Source organism: Aegilops tauschii, chromosome 5 (genome assembly GCF_002575655.3).
Source record: "Aegilops tauschii subsp. strangulata cultivar AL8/78 chromosome 5, Aet v6.0, whole genome shotgun sequence".
In the NCBI taxonomy this organism is placed as follows: Eukaryota; Viridiplantae; Streptophyta; class Magnoliopsida; order Poales; family Poaceae; genus Aegilops; species Aegilops tauschii.
Genome location: NC_053039.3, coordinates 539,826,743 through 539,848,279, shown reverse-complemented (window position 1 = coordinate 539,848,279; position 21,537 = coordinate 539,826,743). Strand labels below are relative to the sequence as shown.

Below are 21,537 nucleotides of genomic sequence, written 5' to 3'. Positions count from 1 at the left end.
ACTTGGCGGGACTTGGGGTAGGAGGAGCATAGGAGAGAAACACGGTACTCCCTCCTATCCATATTACTCTCGTCGCTCAAACGGATTTGTCTATAGGGAGTATCTTTGTTACCCAAGCTGAAGTTGCCCTCTCGGCAGGCGCTCCATCACCCCTGTTTCGTTACTTGCCTGAATGAACATGTTCAGTTCCGTCAGACATCCTTTTTTTGCGAAAGCAGTTTCGTCAGGCTTGATGCCGGGAGATGCCGAGACTCCGTAAGCACTATCATGCACCGTCAATCTTTGGAGAATTGGAGATCCTATGTGTTGCTAGTACTACAGTACTAGACTAGAAACAATAGAACAAATCCCATATTTTTTATGAGTTTGCTTGTATTCGTATGAACATTGTTCATCAACAAATAAGGCTGCTAGTGATCCTCAGAAGAAAAAGGAACGATAACACAGGTGATCACATTTTTTCCCTTCTGAGCGGCACAAGCGAGGAGTCATTGGTGAGATGTGAGAGAGCAAGATGGCGAATTATACGGGTCTACATGTTGTCTACGTAATACGTACATCCGAGTAGCCGTATCTTCTCCCCTGTTCACTTCCACTTGCGCCCGTACATCTTCTTGTGCTTGCCAAACTTGCCGTGCTTGAACTTGCCATGCTTGAACTTGCCCTGGTGGTGACCGTGGCCGTACATCCCGTGGGCGCCGCCGTGCGACATCTTGTGAGCTCCATATGCTGCGGCTGCCGCTGCCGCGCCGCCGGCAACCATACCGCCTGCTACGCCATGGCCGCCTCCCCCGTACATAGGAGCGTGGCCTGAACAAAATGGCTTGTAAGTTGACTCGACCGAGTTCATAACATGGTCATGCCTCCATATGAACTGTGAAGTGCCATTTTATTATACCTGATTGCTTTACTAACATTTTTGGACATGAGTTCGAAGTGACTTTTTGGTGTAAAAGGACATACCATAAGGAGGAACCTGCATTGGTTGCCCTTGAGCGGGATAACCAGCTGGAGGGTGGGTCGTAGGATATTGCGGATACCCAGCGGTCGCAGGGTACCCGCTCGGAGGATAAGCAACGTGCGGCGGTTGATAACCCCCGGGCTGAGGGTACGCGCCGGGAGGTGGCGCATACTGCCCAGGTGGAGCAGCATATCCGGGCGCCGGCGGATACGTGCTTACCGGAACAGGGTAACCGGGATATCCCGCCGGAGCAGGGTAGCCACCGGGGTACCCGCTGTATCCACCCGCACCTTTGTCCTTTCCACCGTCCATGCCTCTCCCTCTAGCTTGTTCACCTACTAATAAAGGAGGAAAGGATGTGCAACTAATAGGGAGGAGGCTGATTGCAGATGGCTAGCAGCTTCTTCTCCTCGTGCAATGGACGGGTATATATATTGTGCTTGAGAGCAAGGGCAGGAGGCTTATTCAGGGCAAGTTGTCTATGTTTAGAGCTTCTATTTTGTTGATTTGAAGGCGCGCTACAGGTCACGGGCTCTTGTCGCCGCAACATTCTTGGCGAGGACAGCCTGCGGCGAGCTCTATTTGCTGGCACCGTATAGGTCGGTCATTCGGTTATTGCTGACATGTGAAAGCTGTGACGGTAGAATTATTTTTTCCGTGGGATTAGATAGGGTGAAAGTAACATATCAATGCCGTAGATGCTACACAAATAACCTTGGGTTCGTCGGTGGGCATTTCACCTGCGCCATTTTCACTGAGAATTTAAAACTGAACTGCCAGTCCCAATCATAGATCCGTCGTAGTCTAGGTGGTTAGGATACTCGGCTCTCACCCGAGAGACCCGGGTTCAAGTCCCGGCGACGGAACTACTTTTTTTTCGTATTTTCATTAGATTTTAATACTCAACAGTTCATCCCATAAAGTATGGCTTTTTGTCTAAAGCATTCTTCCTGGTTATCTTTATAAACAGTTTCAGTTTCGTGTTAGTACATTCCTAACTACTACTGGCGAGCATGATGAAGACTTCTATAACATTTTTCAGGGAACGATGAAGACTTCTATCTAATGTCCTAGGAGATTAATATTATGTGTTCTTTAGGGATAGTTTAGTCTGTTGAAATATATTGCCTGCCTCCCTCCATCAGTTCAGACTTTTGAATGAGTTGGTCGGTTCACGAATTAAATATGCTATCCGAGCCAAGAGGTCTTGAGTTCAAGACCCTGCCAACGCAGTATTAAATAAAACGATTCCGCGGGCTACATCGATCCCACGTCTAAGGACTAAAATAGCCTAGACGTAAGGGGGAGTGTTGAAATATATTGTCTGCCTCCTTCCATCAGTTCGGACTTTTGGATGAATTGGTCGGTGCACGAATTCAATATAGTCGACCTGAAACAAGCTGACCAACTGTTTCTTTTGAAAAAGAAGATTGCTACGATAGCATGCTGTGATTTTCAATATTTTTTTTTGGCATTGCACAGATAATAGAAATTACAATGGACTTGTTTCTCGAGCAAAAAAAAGCTCCCCTGGTCTGGGTCTGTGGAAAAAATCAGACAACCATGCTACCATGGTGTCAGTTGCACATGCAGCACATCCCTTCAGCAGAATGGTCAACCAGCTAAGGTGCAAAGGACATGGGTTAAACAGGGCTTAGCTAATTAATAATAATAAACAAATAAGAAAGTCTTGGGTTTCATTAGGACACAAGAACGAAAAGTTTTCACAGTGAATGACGTTACTAGAGTGTGAAGTAAAGATCTGATGGTCATCATTAGGATGTTCATACAAAAGGAAGCATCTTCAACGATATAAGAATTCATGGTTGCCGAGCCAATAAAAAAAAGACGCTGTTTGGAGCCATTAAGATGCTCCGTTCGTCGAAAAATCCATTCCCATTAATCTCCTCCATCGGTCTTCAGCCTTTTTGCTTTCTACGTCCAGCGACAGACGAGGTTTGTGATTGCGAGGCAGGAAAGCCAATCTATCTCATATGGGCAGAGGAAGTGTTAGAATTAATGGGCTAGGCCCATAGCAATTTCTGAAATCTCAAACAATGGCCCTTGTGTAAAATGGCAAGTGGTGGTGCTAAAGTTTAGTCTCACCCCGAAAGTTGAAAAAGAGTTAGACCTCTTTATATAGTGGGTTGTCTCCACCACTCTAAGTGGTGTGTGAGAAGAGAAAGGGAAGACCACACGCGTGCACTCATTCGCCTCGCCTCCCCATGGCGAGGCGAGGCGAGGCGAGGCATACGTGCGACATGCGCGTGAATGGTCCGCCGAAATCCGGTCCGTCTCCTTGCAGGGGCGCAGCTTCATTTTGCCGTTTTATTTTTTGGCAGACAAGTTTATGATTTCTTGTCCGGTAAGTATATGAATTAGAAACCAAGTCGGTTTGGGATTGTGATCGCGACACAATACTGTCTCGGGTCCTTTTATATATATATATATATATATACCGGGTGCGGCCAAAGACACATCGAAAACGCGTAGGGTTTTGCATCATCTCGTAACTTGAGCCGCTGTCGTAGTCTAGTTCATCCCAAACGCCGGCGTGCATCGGCGCGTGGGAGAGCAGGTCTCCGGAACCGTTCGTCCTTGCGATCCTGCACCAGGAGAGGACGAATTAGGTTTTTGGGAAGCGCTCTGCGCGACTGCTCAAATTCGTCATCACGGGTCGTCTTTCGTCCAAGTCAGACGGTGCTACTCATCGCCGCCTTCATCGCCGTCAGCAGCAGATCGTCGCAAACATCGTCATCAACACCGTCGCACCCACAATAGGTAACGAACAGTACGTCCAACATCATTTGTTCATGTCTGTCTCTACAGCTGTTGTTTCGTGTACGCTGTTGTTTTGCATGTTCTGCTGTTCCTCTAGTTTGCTAGATCGTTGCATGCTAGTATCTTTTCTAGTCATGAATTATTTACTGGAATTAATCATGAACTTGCCTAATTTTCCAACAATCCAAAAATCTAATTGTAGGCAATTTCCTGAGTTAACTATGGCCGGATTTGCTGATGCACTGAGGCCGGATAAGTTTACCAGTGTGCACTTTAAGAGGTGGCAAGTGAAGACCACGCTCTGGCTTACTGCTCTGAAAGTTTTCCATGTTAGTGTTGGTGCTCCGGAGGGAATGACTGACGAAGATCAGAGAAAATTCCAGGAAGCCAATACTATGTTTGTGGGATGCATTCTGAGTGTTCTTGCTGACCATCTGTGTGATGTGTACATGCACATAGATGATGGAAAGACTCTATGGGATGCACTGAATGCAAAATTCGATGCAACAGATGCAGGCAGTAAACTGTACATCATAGAGAGTTTTCATGACTACAAGATGGTGAGTAACCGTTCTGTGGTTGAACAAGCTCATGAGATATAGTGCATTGTGAAGGAACTTGAACTCCTTAAGTGTGTTCTACCCGACAAATTCGTGGTTGGGTGAATGATTGCAAAATTGCCTTCTTCATGGAGGAATTTCGCCACAACTCTGAAACATAAGAGACAGGAGATATCAGTTGAAAATCTGATTGCATCTCTTGATGTTGAAGAAAAAGCTCGGGCTAAAGACACTACTGAGAAAGGAGGTGAGGTTCAGCCTACCGCCAATATGGTGCAGAGGTACCCACAGAACGAAAACAAAGGGAAGAACAAACATGTTTTCAGCAAGCCTACCCTACCTTCAAGAAGAAGAAGTTTAACAAGGCTGAGCTAGAGTGCTACGCCTGTGGGAAGCCCGGACACTTTTCCAAGGAATGCCCTGAACGTGCAGACCGCAGGGGGAAAACGAGCTCCAAGACTGTCAACATGGTGACCGCTAGCAATACTGATGGGTATGGTAATTTACCTATTGTGCTTTCAGTATTTCAATCATCTTCATGGTGGATTGATTCGGGTGCTAACGTTCGTGTGTGTGCTGACGTCTCCCTGTTTACTTCTTATCAGGTCGCAAGGGATTCTTCCGTCCTAATGGGGAATGGGTCACATGCTTCTGTTCGTGGCATTGGCACGGTGGATCTGAAGTTTACTTCGGGAAAAATCGTGCAACTAAGGAACGTGCAGCATGTCCCTACTATGAACAAGAATCTAGTTAGCGGCTCCCTTCTATGTCGAGATGGGTTTAAGGTAGTTTTGGAGTTGAATAAAGTAATCGTGTCAAGATTTGGACAATTTATAGGCAAAGGCTATGAGTGCGGAGGCTTGTTCCGCTTTTCCCTTTCAGATTTTAGCAGTAAGTCAGTAAACCAAATTTGTGCTAGTGTTAATGATGATGCAAGTATTGGGCACTCTCGTTTATGTCATATTAATTTTTGTTTAATGTCTCGGCTATCCAGTATGAGTTTAATTCCGAATTTCACCGTTACCAAAGGTTCTAACTGCCATAGTTGTGTGCAATCTAAGCAACCTCAAAAGCCTCATAAGGCTGCCGAGGAGAGAAACGTGGCACCTCTAGAACTCATACATTCTGATCTTTGTGAGATGAATGGTGTGTTGACAAAAGGTGGAAAGAAATATTTCATGACTTTGATTGATGATGCGACTAGATTTTGCTATGTTTATTTGTTGCAAACTAAAGATGAAGAATTAGACTACTTTAAAATCTATAAAGCTGAAGCTGAAAATCAACTAGAGAGAAAGATCAAGCGTCTTAGGTCCGATCGTGGTGGAGAGTATTATCCCAAAGTATTTGATGAATTTTGTGAGGAACGTGGTATTATTCATGAGAGGACGCCTCCCTATTCACCCCAATCAAATGGAGTTGCTGAGAGGAAAAACCGCACATTGACTGACTTGGTGAATGCCATGTTAGACACTGCTGGTTTATCTAAGGCATGGTGGGGGGAGGCTCTTTTGACTTCATGTCATGTCCTGAATAGAGTTCCTAACAATAATAAGGAGAAAACCCCTTATGAGGAGTGGGTTGGGAGAAAACCATCACTTTCTTATTTGCGCACTTGGGGATGTTTGGCAAAGGTCAATATTCCTATTCCTAAAAAACGCAAACTTGGACCAAAGACAGTGGATTGTGTCTTTCTAAGGCATGCTCAACGGAGCATTGCTTATAGATTTTTAGTGGTAAAATCTGAAGTACCTGATATGCATGTTGATACTATAATGGAATCTCGAGATGCAACATTTTTTGAGAACATATTTCCTATGAAAGATATGCATAGCATTGCTAGATTTTCTTCTAAGATAATTCTTGAATCTAGTACAACTGATGAATATTTCGAACAATCACATAAGGAAGTCCTTGAGAAGGATAACAATGAAGTTCCTATAAGGAACAAGAGACAAAGGATTGCAAAATCCATTGGTGATGATTTCATTGTATACCTTGTGGACGACACACCCAAGACGATTGCAGAGGCATATGCATCTTCAGATGTAGATGATTGGAAAGAAGTTGTTCATAATGAGATGGAATCAATTCTTTTTAATGGAACTTGGGAACTAACTGATAGACCATATGGTTGTAAACCTGTGGGCTGTAAGTGGGTGTTCAAAAAGAAGCTAAAGCCTGATGGTACTATTGATAAGTACAAGGCACGGCTAGTGGCCAAGGGCTACACTCAGAAAGAATGCAAAGATTACTTTGACACCTATTCACCTGTTGCTAGAATGACCACCATTCGAGTGTTACTTTCCTTGGTTGCCTCTTGTGGTCTTATCATTCATCAAATGGATGTAAAGACAGTTTTCCTCAATGGAGAGTTGGAAGAGGAAATCTATATGGATCAGCCTGACGGGTTTGTGGTAAAGGGTGAAGAGAGAAAGGTGTGCAAGTTGTTAAAATCTTTATATGGTCTGAAACAGGCACCTAAGCAATGGCATGAGAAGTTTGAAATAACTCTGACTTCTGCAGGATTTGTCATTAACGAGGCTGATAGGTGTGTTTATTATTGCCATGGTGGGGGCAATAGTGTCATATTATGTTTGTATGTGGACGACATACTGATCTTTGGTACAAACATCAATGCAATCAATGAGGTCAAGTCTTTTCTATCAAAAAGTTTTGACATGAAAGATCTGGGAGAAGCCGATGTAATTCTAAACATCAAACTTATTAAGGATGAGAGTGGGATTACATTAACGCAATCTCACTATGTTGAGAAGGTCTTGAACCGATTTGGTTTTATGGATAGAAAGCCTTCTCCAACACCGTATGATCCCAGTGTGACACTCAGAAAGAACAAGAAAGAAACGAGAGATCAATTAAGATACTCTCAAATTGTCGGTTCACTCATGTACTTAGCTAGCGCTACAAGACCAGATATCTCTTTTGCTGTGAGCAAACTGAGTAGGTTCATGTCCAACCCGGGTGATGATCATTGGCATGCACTAGAAAGGGTCTTGCGCTATCTGAGAGGTACTATGAGTTACGGAATTACTTATTCAGGGCATCCTGCTGTGCTAGAAGGATATAGTGATTCAAATTGGATCTCCGATGTTGATGTACTCTATGCAACAAGTGGGTACGTATTTACTCATGGAGGTGGCGCAGTGTCATGGAGGTCTTGCAAGCAAACCATATTGACGAGGTCAACTATGGAAGCAGAACTAACCGCTTTGGACATAGCTACTGTTGAGGCAGAATGGCTGCGTGAGCTCTTGATGGACTTGCCTGTGGTTGAAAAACTTGTACCGACTATTCTTATGAATTGTGACAACCAAACGGTTATCGCTAAAGTGAACAATTCTAAAGTGAAGTCATCAAGACACGTGAAGAGGCGTTTGAAGTCTGTCAGGAAGTTGAGAAACTCCGGAGTAATAACTGTTACATATATTCAAACAGACAAAAACCTGGCAGATCCCTTTACAAAGGGACTATCACGAAATGTGATATATATTGCATCGAGGGAGATGGGTATGAGACCCATAGATGTTACACTATAGTAGTAACCCAACCTTTGTGATCGGAGATCCCATGAATTAGGATCTGGGAAGAATAAGCTATTGGTTAACTGAGGAGAGTAATAACTAATGACCGTCTCTAAGTGAAGATGCAAAACTCTCAGAGCTGTAAGGCGGGTTGGCAACATTCCTTAATGTGGTTCTATTGGCTATAATTAGCAAGATGTTGTCCTACAGAGCAGTCTTGAAAGAAGACACCTATATGAGTTCCGACTGTAAACCTCGCAGTCTATGAGATTTGGGTGATCTCTAGTAAGCTCACGAAGAGACCAGGGAGTATGACATATAAGCTCCAAACCGCGGGGTAGCCTACTGGCGGTCAGGTACTGGTTAAGACTTTGAGTAAAACCTGTTCACACAAAACTAGCAATTCAAGGCATAGTCCATTGTCAAGTTGTGAATGGATGTAGCTTAAAGTTCTAGGCAGAAGTTCAACTTAACAGTCTCTGCTGAAACACTGGTATATTAAACAAGTGGTGAGAGAAGGCAAATCTCTCAATGGGTATTTGAGATCTGGTGGGGGATTGTTAGAATTAATGGGCTAGGCCCATAGCAATTTCTGAAATCTCAAATAGTGGCCCATGTGTAAAATGGCAAGTGGTGGTACTAAAGTTTAGTCCCACCCCGGAAGTTGAAGAAGAGTTGGACCTCTTCATATAGTGGGTTCTCTCCACCACTCTAAGTGGTGTGTGAGAAGAGAAAGGGAAGACCACACGCGCGCACTCGCTCGCCTCGCCTGGCCTGGCCGGGCCGTGGCATGGCGTGGCGGCGCGTACGTGCGACATGCGCGTGAATGGTCTGCCGAAATCCGGTCCATCTCCTTGCAGGGGCGCAGCTTCATTTTGCCGTTTTATTTTTTGGCAGACAAGTTTATGATTTCTTGTCCGGTAAGTATACGAATTAGAAACCAAGTCGGTTTGGGATTGTGATCGCGACACAATACCGCCTCTGGTCCTAATATATATAGGTACCGTCTGCGGCCAAAGACACATCGAAAACACCTAGGGTTTTGCCTCATCTCGCAACTTGAGCCGCTGTCGTAGTCTACTTCATCCCAAACGCCGGCATGCATCGGCGCGTGGGAGAGTAGGTCTCCGGAACCGTTCGTCCTTGCGATCCTGCACCGGGAGAGGACGAATTAGGTTTTTGGGAAGCGCTCTGCGCGACTGCTCAAATTCGTCATCACGGGTCATCTTCCGTCCAAGTCAGGAGGTGCTACTCATCGTCGCCTTCATCGCCGTCAGCAGCAGATCGTCGCCAACATCGTCATCAACACCGTCGCACCCACAATAGCTAACGAACAGTACGTCCAACATCATCTGTTCATGTTTGTCTCTATAGCTGTTGTTTCGTGTACGCTACTATTTTGCATGTTCTGCTGTTCCTCTAGTTTGCTAGATCATTGCATGCTAGTATCTTTTCTAGTCATGAATTATTTACTGGAATTAATCATGAAATTGCCTAATTTTCCAATAGGAAGTACTTCTTGGTCACCACACTGTCGATCCAGCTAAGATGCAATGGACATGGGTTAAATAGGGCTTAGCTGATTAATAATAATAAGCAGATAAGGAAGTCTTGGGCTTCATTAGGACACAAGAGTGAAAAGTTTTCATAGTGAATGACGTTACTAGAGTGTGAAGTAAAGATCTGATGGTCATCATTAGGATGTTCATACAAAAGGAAGCATGTTCAACGATATAAGAATTCATGGTTGCCGAGCCACTAAAAACAAGAGCGACGCTATTTGGAGCCATTAAGATGCTCCATTCGTCGAAAAATCCATTCCCATTAATCTCCTCCATCGGTCTTGACCCTTTTTCCTTTCTACGTCCAGCGACAGCGAGCCATCGACGACGAGGTTTGTGATTGCGAGGCAGGAAAGCCAATCTATGTCATATGGGCAGAGGAAGTACTTCTTGGTCACCACACTGTCGATCCTCCTCATCGACCTATCACTGAGGTTGAACAGAAAGAGGCCTTCTCCAACAACCCTGAGCACCACCGCGCCACTCTTTCCTCTGAACATCTTCAACCTGACCTTTGCCTTGATCCCCAACGTGGCCACCTACTGAGGCAAGGAACATCTCAAGTCAATCCTTTTAGAAAGTACCCAGGTGCTGCTGTCACTGCCAAGTGCACCGGTGTGTTTCTAGAGTGACATCTAAAGGCCTTGCATGAAGAGCAACAAAATCCCCTCATCTGCTGAATTCACCATCACTGGTATCTTGATGTGCTTTTCTTCCGGTGGGAGCTCCAGGTATGACAACCCCATATTCTCAATATGCAGTGTGGCAACGTGGGTGAGCGACATTTGTTCCAAGGTACCACAGAGCCAATGGATGACACCGCCTGAAGTAGTGGTCGAGGATGAAACCAAGTAATGGCCAGACATAAGCTCAGGTTCACCTTGAGGCCTTGTCCATGTTCCAGTCTTCGAGCTGTAGCACACGCGGGTGAAACTCTTTGCCTTTCTTATCCAAAAAAATGACATTGAGCTAGAAGGACTGGGACACACGTCCATAAATGTTGACATCATTGGTGACAAACAAGGCATAATGGTTAGGATGCATATATTCGAGGGTAGGAATCTTAATGATTTCGCAGTGAGAGGATTGCAAACCCATAGCACATCCCTCATGTCCTGACCATTAACGTCTTTCGACTGGGTGGAGGGCCATGAGGTCGTCCTGGGATGCAATGGGCTTATAGAAGTTGATGACTGCACCAAGACCTGGAATGAAGGTCTCAAGGGATAGTGGCTTGATAGCATTGCAAGCAGGGTAGAGCCAACGTTGTACATGTTATATGCCACATATTAGGCCTGACCCCATCAAGCTGCTAAGGCCACATGAATAGATAAATTAAAAGCCCAAAAGCCCACTGTCAGGCCTATTCATTACTAGTCAATACCTGTACGATGAATACACACACGGCGGCAGCACGCGTCGTCGATTTTTCCCAACTCGCCTCGCCTCTCTCTTCCCCATCTCGACCAGTTTTCGGTTAGCCCTAGCCCTCTGCTTCGGTCATCACCTCCTCAGATGTCGACTGATGTCTACTATGCAACTTTATTCTTGTAGACTCGTGTTGGGCCTCCAAGCGCAGAGTTTTGTAGGATAGTAGCAATTTTCCCTCAAGTGGATGACCTAAGGTTTATCAATCCATGGGAGGTGTAGGATGAAGATGGTCTCTCTCAAACAACCCTACAACCAAATACAAGAAATCTCTTGTGTCCCCAACACACCCAATACAATGGCAAATTGTATAGGTGCACTAGTTCGGCGAAGATATGGTGATAAAAGTGTAATATTGATGGTAGAAATATATCTTTATAATCTGAATAATAAAAACAGCAAGGTAGCAAATAGTAAAAGGGCACAAAAATGGTATTGCAATGCTTGAAAATGAGGTCTAGGGTCCATACTTTCGCTAGTGCAATCTCTCAACAATGCTAATATAATTGGATCATATAACCATCCCTCAAAGTGCGATGAAGAATCACTCCAAAGTTCCTATCTAGCGGAGAACATAAGAATAAATTGTTTGTAGGGTATGAAACCACCTCAAAGCTATTCTTTCCATTTGATATATTCAAGAGTTCGTACTAAAATAACACAAAGCTATTCTTTCTGTTCGATCTATCCTAGAGCTCGTACTAAAATAACACCAAAGCAAATTCATATTCATAATACTCAATCCAACACAAAGAACTTCAAAGAGTGCCCCGAGATTTCTACCGGAGAAACTAAAGACAAGAACGTGCATCAACCTCTATGCATAGATTACCCCAATGTCACCTTGGGAATCCGCGAGTTAAGTGCCAAAACATATATCAAGTGAATCAATACGATACCCCATTGTCACCACGAGTATTTGATGACCCAAAAGTATAGGGGATCAATTGTAGCTCTTTTCGATAAGTAAGATGTCGAACCCAACGAGGAGCAGAAGGAAATGACAAGTAGTTTTCAGTAAGGTAATGTCTGCAAGTGCTGAAACTGTAAGTAGCGAGTAGTTTGATAGCAAGATAATTTGTGACGAGCAAGTAACGATAATAGTAACAAGTATGCAGCAAGGTAGCCCAATCCTTTTGAGGCAAAGGACATGCCAAAACGGTTTCTTATGATAAGCAAAGCATTCTTGAGGGTACACGGGAATTTCATCTAGTCACTTCCATCATGTTGGTTTGATTTATGTTCGCTACTTTGATAATTTGATATGTGGGTGGACCGGTGCTTAGGTGCTGTTCTTACTTGAACAAACCTCCTACTTATGATTAACCCTCCCGCAAGCATCCACAACTACGAGAAAAGTATTAAGGATAAATCCTAACCATAGCATTAAACTCTAGGATCCAATCGGTCCCTTACGGAATAGTGCATAAACTGGGGTTTAAGTTTCTGTCACTCTCGCAACCCACCATCTATTTACTACTCCACAATGCATTCCCTTAGGCCCAAATATGGTGAAGTGTCATGTAGTCGACATTCACATGACACCACTAAGGGAATCACAACATACATACCATCAAAATATCGAACACATATCAAATTCACATGATTACTTGCAACATGATTTATCCCATGACCTCAAGAACAAAAGTAACTACTCACAATCAACAAACATGCTCATGATCAGAGGGGTATTAATATGCATAATGGATCTGAACATATAATCTTCTACCAAATAAACCATATAGTAATCAACTACAAGATGTAATCAACACTACTAGTCACCCCCTAGCAACAATCTATAGTTCCGGTAACAAGATTGAATACAAGAGATGAACTAGGGTTTGAGATGAGATGGTGCTGGTGAAGATGTTGATGGAGATTGCCCTCCCCAAGATGGAAGAGTTGTCGGTGACGATGATTTCCCCCTCCGGGAGGGAAGTTCCCCCGGCAGAATCGCTCCGCCGGAGGGCAAAAGTGCTCCTGCCCAGGTTCCGCCTCGAGACGGCGGCGCTCCATCCCGAAAGTATTATTCTATTTTTTCTAGGTCAAAACCACTTATATACCAGAAGATGGGTACCGGAGGTGGGCCGAGGAGGCCACAACCCACCAGGGCGTGCCAGGGGGGCCTGGCGCACCCAGGTGGGTTGTGCCCACCTGGTGGCCCCCCTCTGGTGTTTATTGGCTCCAATATTCCTTAAATAATCCATAAAAAATCTCCGTGAAGTTTCAGCTCATTTGGAGTTGTGCAGAATAGATGGCCTGACGTAGCTTTTCCAGGTCCAGATTTCCAGCTGCCGGAATTCTCCTTCTTGGTGTGTTCCTTGCAAATTATGAGAGAAAAGGCATTAGAATTACTCCAAAAAGCATTATTATGGATAAAAACATTGTAAATAACAGTAAGAAAACATGATGCAAAATGGACATATCAGTATTCAATTACAAGACATATATCAAGTGTTCTCAAATTCATAAAAGTATTCAATCTGATAACAATAAAATCTCAAAGGGAATAACTCAATTCATCACAACAAGATAGAGAGGGGAAAACACCATATGATCCGACTATATTAACAAAGCCCGCGATACATCAAGATCGTGACATCTCAAGAACACGAGAGAGAGAGAGAGAGAGATTAAACACATAGCTACTGGTACAAACCCTTAGCCCCGAGGGTGGACTACTCCCTCCTCATCGTGGTGGCCGCCGGGATGATGAAGATGGCCACCGGAGATGATTCCCCGTTCCGGCAGGGTGCTGGAATGGGGTCTAGATTGGTTTTCGGTGGCTATAGAGCCTTGCGGCGGCGGAACTTCTGATCTAGGTCTACCCCGAAGGGTTTCGGAATATTTGGGAATTTATAGTGCAAAGAAGGGGTACGGGAGGCCGCCGAGGTGGGCACAACCCACCTGGGCGCGCCAGGGGGGCCTAGCGCGCCCTAGTGGGTTGTGCCCCCCTCGGGACACCCCCCCAGGTGCAGCTCTGGCCCATTGGGTTCCTTCTGGTCCATAAAAAATCTCCGTGGAGTTTCGTTGTGTTTGGACACCGTTTGGTATTGATTTCCTGCGATGTAAAAAACAAGCAAAAAACAGCAACTGGCACTGGGCACTGGGTCAATAGGTTAGTCCCAAAAAATGATATGAAGTTGCTATAAAATGGTTGTAAAACATCCAATAATGATAAAATAACAGCATGAATACTTCATAAATTATAGATACGTTGGAGACGTATCAGCATCCCCAAGCTTAATTCCTACTCGTCCTCGAGTAGGTAAATGATAAAAGAAATAATTTATGAAGTGTGAATGCTAGCAAAGTGCAAAAGTTTGATCAATGACAATTTAAATCACTTTTTCTAGCATCATAACAGCAATTTTGTCTCATAAAATTTCTCCTGTTGTAGTGGCAACCAATTCACATGTTAAGGTTCAAACAATGAACTCTCTTGAAACCCAACAACCTATGTTCTTAGTCACCAAGCAATTGCAATTCAACTTATTCAACGGAGTCTAAGTAAGAGCTCCACATACTCAACCATCATATAGTCTTCTATGATTGCTAACACTCACCGCATACACATGAGCAAAACGTTTCAACCGGACACATAAAAAGATAGGGGCTTATTGTTTTGCCTCCCAACGTATTCACCTCAAGGGTGATGCCAACAATAATAACTCATGCTACCCATATTCAACTGGACATATGTGCCTAGATCTTTCCTCACCACATGATGCTTGCCAAAAGAGAAAAAATAAAAAGGAATAGAGAGAATAACTTTGACTCTTTGCATAAAAGTAAATACTGAAAAGTAAAAGATAGGCCCTTCACAGAGGAAGTAGGGATTTGTAGATGTGCCAGAGCTCAAAGTGAAAATTGAGAGATAAAAACATTTTGAGAGGTATACTTTTCCCACCAACGAAAACGACTTAGAGCTCCCAACACTTTCCATGCTAGATATATCATAGGCGGTTCCCAAACAGAAAATAAAGTTTATTCCTTTTTCCACCATACTTTCACTTTCAATGGCTAGCTGTATCCATGGGTGCCCTCCATACCAACACTTTCCAAGGAATTTATTATTTGACAACATAAAGTAAATTCATTTTTTATTTCGGGACTGGGCATCCCTAAAACCTTTGCCTTACACTCGTGCAATGACAAGTGAATAAACACTCATCGTGAGAATAACACATCTAGCATGGAAAATATTGGCCACCCCTCACCGCCTCGCGAGCGGTATGAGCACACAAAAGAGAAATTTATTTTTGAAAATTAGAGATGGCACATACAAATTTGCTTAGAACGGCACGGAAATACCGCATATAGGTAGGTATGGTGGACTCTTGAAAATAAGATTTGGGTTTAAGGGTTTTTGGATGCACAAGTAGTATCTCTACTTGGTGCGGAATTTTTGGCTAGCAAAGATGGTGGGCAAGCACCACATGTTAAAGGATCTATGACAATATGACTTCTATGTGAATATGAGCAAACATAAATCATTACGTTGTCTTCCTTGTCCAACGTCTACAATTTTGGCATATAATATTTTGATGGGGGCTCACAATCACAAAAGATTTCCAAGATAGTGTGCTTGCATGTGAAAGTTCTCTTCCTTATACTAATTATTCGTGAATTGCTTGTATGACCAATATTGTGATTAACAAGCCTCAAAAGATTTCACTTTCTAAACCAAATGTGAAGCTACCACTAGGCATGATATGATTTCAACTTTATGATATTCAATTTATTCAACAATTTACTCATAGGATATAAGTGAAGCACAAGAGTAAATGACAAACTACTTCAAAAAGATATAAGTGAAGATCATGCGAGTAGTTAAGTAAATAGATAGCTATGTGAGGACTCTCTCTTATTTAGAACTTTCATATCTAAGTATTTTATTAAAACAGCAAGAAAAATAAAATAAAATGTCATTTCAAGGATAGCACACATCATGTGAAGAAGCAAAAGCTTAGGCTCAACCGATACTAACCGATAATTGTTGAAGAAGAAAGGTGGGCTGCCTACCGGGGCATCCCCAAGCTTAGATGCTTGAGACTTCTTGAAATATTATCTTGGGATGCCTTGGGCATCCCCAAGATTGAGCTTTACTGTCTCCTTAATTCCTCTCATATCACGGTTTTCCTAAATCTCAAAAGCTTCATCCACACAAAACTCAACAAGAACTCGTGAGATAAGTTAGTATAAAACAATGCAAAAACCTTATCATTCTCTACTGAAGAAAATCAATAAAATTATTATTCAACATTGCATACTAAATGCCTCTGCATATTTAAAACTCCTATCCTCAAATAGATTCATTAAACAAGCAAGCATATGCAAACAATGCAAACATAACAGCAATCTGCCAAAACAGTACAGTTTGTAAAGAATGCAAGAGTATCAATACTTATTCAATTCCAAACATTATGGAATTCTACCACACTGTAGAAAATTTATCAGAGCTTAATTTTCAAAAAGTTTCAACGTTTTATCACATTCTGACTTTTCTAGGGAATTTTTGCAACATCGATAAACTTTCTGTTTTCAAACAGCAACATGTAGACTTGTAAAATAAGCATGGTAAAGGCTATCCTTGACAGTTATTGAAATGAAAGATGCAAAACATTATTCTAAATAATAGCAAGAAAATCCTAACAAAATAAATTAATGCTCCAAGTAAAACACATATCATGTGACGAAAGAAAACATAGCTCCAAGTGAGGTTACCGATAATGTTGGAGACGAAAGAGGGGATGCCTTCCGGGGCATCCCCAAGCTTAATTGCTTGGATCTTCCTTGGATATTACCTTGGGGTGCCTTGGGCATCCCCAAGCTTAGGATCTTGTTACTCCTTATTCTCCTCATATTGACATCTCATCCAAAACTTGAAAACTTCAATCACACAAAACTTAACGGAACTTTCTGACATAGGTTAGTATGATAAAGAGCAAACCATTTCACTTTGGTACTGCCAAAGACAAGATTCATAATTGTTTCCACACAACACCTACTGTAGCATATCATTTCCACAATTTATATTGAGCAATATAAGCCATAGAAACTAGAAAGCAAACAAACTATGCATTGAAAACAGAATCTGTCAAAAGCAGAACAGTCTGTAATGATCTGCAGAATAACCATACTTATGCTACGCCAAAAATTCTGAAAAAATTAGACCACGTGAGAAATTTGTATATTAATCTTCTGCAAAAAAAATCAACTCAAAAGCACTCTATTTTAAAAATAAGAATTATTTTCGTGAGCGCAAAAGTTTCTGTTTTTCAGCAGGGTCAAATCAACTATCACCCAACATGATCCCAAAGGCTTTACTTGGTACTTTATTGAAACAAAGCAATAAAACATGATCAATACAGTAGCATAATCATGTGAACACACAAAAACAGTAGGTAAAAGTGTTGGGTTGTCTCCCAACAAGCGCTTTTCTTTAATGCCTTTTAAGCTAGGCATGATGATTTCAATGATGCTCGCATACAAGATAAGAATTGAAACATAAAGAGAGCATCATGAAGCATATGACTAGCACATTTAGGTCTAACCCACTTCCTATGCATAGGAATTTTGTGAGCAAACAACTTATGGGAGCAAGAATCAACTAGCATAGGAAGGCAAAACAAGTGCAATCATAGAGAAGAAACTTGATATTATTGAGATATGTAAGAGCATAAGTTCCTTCCTCATAATAATTTTCAAAGACATCATGAATGGATTCAACAATATAACCATCACATACAGCACTCTTTTCATGATACACAAGCATAGAAGATTTATCACTCTTTATGGCATAGATCGATGTCATCATAATAATCATCATAGATAGCAACTTCATTGTCATAATCAATTGAAACCTCTTCCAAAATAGTGGATGTATCACTAAATAAATTCATGACCTCTCCAAATCCACTTTCATCATTATTGTAATAAGATTCAACACCCTCCAAAATAGTGGGATCACTACTACCTAGAGTTGACACTCTTCCAAACCCACTTTTATCAATGTAATCATCATAAATAGGAGGCATGCTATCATCATAATAAATTTTCTTATCGAAAGTAGAAGGAATCAAAGGATCATATTCATTAAGCAAAGCATCCCCAAGCTTAGGACAAGCATTATTTCTAGCAAATAAATCTTCAAACATGTCATACTCATCAAACATAGCATCCCCAAGCTTGTGGTTTTGCATATCATCACAATCATTCTTATCAATAGCATGAATAGCACCAATAGTATAGCAAAAATTATCATATTCTTCCAAGCAAGTGCTAAAAATATTTTCAAGATCATAAGGGACATCATTGTCTCCCCAATCATAATCATCACAACAAGCAATAGGCATAACAAAATCATCATCAAGTGCATTGCTACCTCTTGAGCACTACGTTGGTTTTCCCTTGAAGAGGAAAGGGTGATGCAGCAAAGTAGCGTAAGTATTTCCCTCGGTTTTTGAGAACCAAGGCATCAATCCAGTAGGAGGCCACGCACCAGTCCCTCGCACCTACACAAACAAATAAATCCTCGCAACCAACGCAATAAAGGGGTTGTCAATCCCTTCACGGTCACTTACGAGAGTGAGATCTGATAGATATGATAAGATAATATTTTTGGTATTTTTATGATAAAGATGCAAAGTAAAATAAAAGACAATAAAAATAACTAAGTGTTGGAAGATTAATATGATGGAAAATAGACCCGGGGGCCATAGGTTCACTAGTGGCTTCTCTCATGAGCATAAGTATTACGGTGGGTGGACAAATTACTGTTGAGCAATTGACAGAATTGAGCATAGTTATGAGAATATCTAGGTATGATCATGTATATAGGCATCACGTCCGAGACAAGTAGACCGACTCCTGCCTGCATCTACTACTATTACTCCACACATTGACCGCTATCCAGCATGCATCTAGAGTATTAAGTTCATAAGAACAGAGTAATGCTTTAAGTAAGATGACATGATGTAGAGGGATAAACTCATGCAATATGATATAAACCCCATCTTGTTATCCTCGATGGCAACAATACAGTACGTGCCTTGCTGCCCCTACTGTCACTGGGAAAGGACACCGCAAGATTGAACCCAAAGCTAAGCACTTCTCCCATTGCAAGAAAGATCAATCTAGTAGGCCAAACCAAACTGATAATTCGAAGAGACTTGCAAAGATAACCAATCATACATAACAGAATTCAGAGAAGATTCAAATATTGTTCATAGATAAACTTGATCATAAACCCACAATTCATCGGTCTCAACAAACACACCGCAAAAGAAGATTACATCGAATAGATCTCCACAAGAGAGGGGGAGAACATTGTATTGAGATCCAAAAAGAGAGAAGAAGCCATCTAGCTAATAACTATGGACCCGAAGGTCTGAGGTAAACTACTCACACATCATCGGAGAGGCTATGGTGTTGATGTAGAAGCCCTCCGTGATCGATGCCCCCTCCGGCGGAGCTCCGGAAAAGGCCCCAATATGGGATCTCACAGGTACAGAAGGTTGCAGCGGTGGAATTAGGTTTTTGGCTCCGTATCTGGTAGTTTGGGGGTACGTAGGTATATATAGGAGGAAGAAGTACGTCGGTGGAGCAACATGGGGCCCACGAGGGTGGAGGGTGCGCCCTGGGGGGGTAGGCGCGCCCACCTACCTCGTGCCTTCCTGGTTGATGTCTTGACGTAGGGTCCAAGTCCTCTGGATCACGTTCGTTCCGAAAATCACGTTCCCGAAGGTTTCATTCCGTTTGGACTCCGTTTGATATTCTTTTTCTGCGAAACTCTGAAATAGGCAAAAACAGCAATTCTGGGCTGGGCCGCCGGTTAATAGGTTAGTCCCAAAAATAATATAAAAGTGTATAATAAGGCCCATTAATGTCCAAAACAGAATATAATATAGCATGGAACAATCAAAAATTATAGATACGTTGGAGACGTATCAAGCATCCCCAAGCTTAATTCCTGCTCGTCCTCGAGTAGGTAAATGATAAAAACAGAATTTTTGATGTGGAATGCTACTTGGCATAATTTCAATGTAATTCTTCTTAATTGTGGTATGAATATTCTATCCGAAAGATTCAAGATAAAAGTTCAATATTGACATAAAAGTAATAATACTTCAAGCATACTAACTAAGCAATTATGTCCTCTCAAAATAATATGGCCAAAGAAAGTTCATCCCTACAAAATCATATAGTTTAGTCATGCTCCATTTTCGTCACACAAGAATGCTCTCATCATGCACAACCCCGATGACAAGCCAAGCAATTGTTTCATACTTTAGTAATCTCAAACTTTTTCAACCTTCACGCAATACATGAGCGTGAGCCATGGATATAGCACTATGGGTGGAATAGAATATAATGATGGGGGTTATGTGGAGAAGACAAAAAAGGAGAAAGTCTCACATCAACGCGGCTAATCAATGAGGTATGGAGATGCACATCGATTGATGTTAATGCAAGGAGTAGGGATTGCCATGCAACGGATGCACTAGAGCTATAAATGTATGAAAGCTCAACAAAAGAAACTAAGTGAGTGTGCATCCAACTTGCTTGCTCACGAAGACCTAGGGCATTTGAGGAAGCCCATTGTTGGAATGTACAAGCCAAGTTCTATAATGAAAAATTCCCACTAGTATATGAAAGTGACAAAACAATAGACTCTCTATCATGACGATTATGGTGCTACTTTGAAGCACAAGTGTGGTAAAAGGATAGTAACATTGTCCCTTCTCTCTTTTTCTCTCTTTTTTTATTTTTTTTGGGGGCCTTCTTCTTCTTTTTTTGGCCTTTCTCTTTTTTTTTATTTTTTCCTCACTTGGGACAATGCTCTAAAAATGATGATCATCACACTTCTATTTATTTACAACTCAATGATTACAACTCGATACTAGAACAAAGTATGACTCTATATGAATGCCTCCGGCGGTGTACCGGGATATGTAATGAATCAAGAGTGACATGTATGAAAGAATTATGAATGGTGGCTTTTCCACAAATACTATGTCAACTACATGATCATGCAAAGCAATATGACAATGATGAACGTGTCATGATAAATGGAACGGTGGAAAGTTGCATGGCAATATATCTCGGAATGGCTATGGAAATGCCATAATAGGTAGGTATGGTGGCTGTTTTGAGGAAGATATAAGGAGGTTTATGTGTGAAAGAGCGTATCATATCACGGGGTTTGGATGCACCGGCGAAGTTTGCACCAACTCTCAATGTGAGAAAGGGCAATGCACGGTACCGAAGAGGCTAGCAATGATGGAAAGGTGAGAGTGCGTATAATCCATGGACTCAACATTAGTCATAAAGAACTCACATAATTATTGCAAAAATCTACAAGTCATCAAAAACCAAGCACTACGCGCATGCTCCTAGGGGGTTAGATTGGTAGGAAAAGACCATCGCTCGTCCCCGACCGCCACTCATAAGGAGGACAATCAAAGAACACCTCATGTTTCAAATTTGTTACATAACGTTTACCATACGTGCATGCTACGGGACTTGCAAACTTCAACACAAGTATTTCTCAAATTCACAACTACTCAACTAGCACAACTTTAATATCACTACCTCCATATCTCAAAACAATCATCAAGCATCAAACTTCTCTTAGTATTCAACACACTCATAAGAAAGTTTTTACTAGTCTTGAATACCTAGCATATTAGGATTAAGCA

The 21,537-nt window shown here is 42.1% G+C and overlaps 1 protein-coding gene and 1 non-coding gene across 2 annotated transcripts; one reads left to right on the top strand and one right to left on the bottom strand.

Moving 5' to 3' along the window:
* Positions 1–340: 340 nt before the first annotated feature.
* Positions 341–10,191, bottom strand: LOC109760597 (uncharacterized). The gene is made up of 4 exons (XM_020319409.4): positions 10,093–10,191; positions 9,709–9,945; positions 964–1,354; positions 341–810 (listed from the first exon to the last, which is right to left on the bottom strand). The coding sequence occupies exons 1-4, from the start codon at positions 10,189–10,191 to the stop codon at positions 587–589; spliced, it is 951 nt and encodes a 316-aa protein (XP_020174998.2). The 3' UTR covers positions 341–586.
* Positions 1,755–1,827, top strand: TRNAE-CUC (transfer RNA glutamic acid (anticodon CUC)). The gene has a single exon. It is a non-coding gene; the product is annotated as a tRNA-Glu (tRNA).
* Positions 10,192–21,537: the final 11,346 nt, after the last annotated feature.

Bases quoted from the DNA above. Each gene is read 5' to 3' on its own strand.
- LOC109760597 (XM_020319409.4), bottom strand. From the start codon at position 10,191: ATGTCGCTCACCCACGTTGCCACACTGCATATTGAGAATATGGGGTTG. The intron at 9,946-10,092 runs GTGAATTCAGCA...TTGCCTCAGTAG, and splicing joins ACATCAAGATACCAGTGATG to GTGGCCACGTTGGGGATCAA. The intron at 1,355-9,708 runs GTAGAAAGGAAA...AGAAGCTGCTAG, and splicing joins ATGGCTCGCTGTCGCTGGAC to CCATCTGCAATCAGCCTCCT.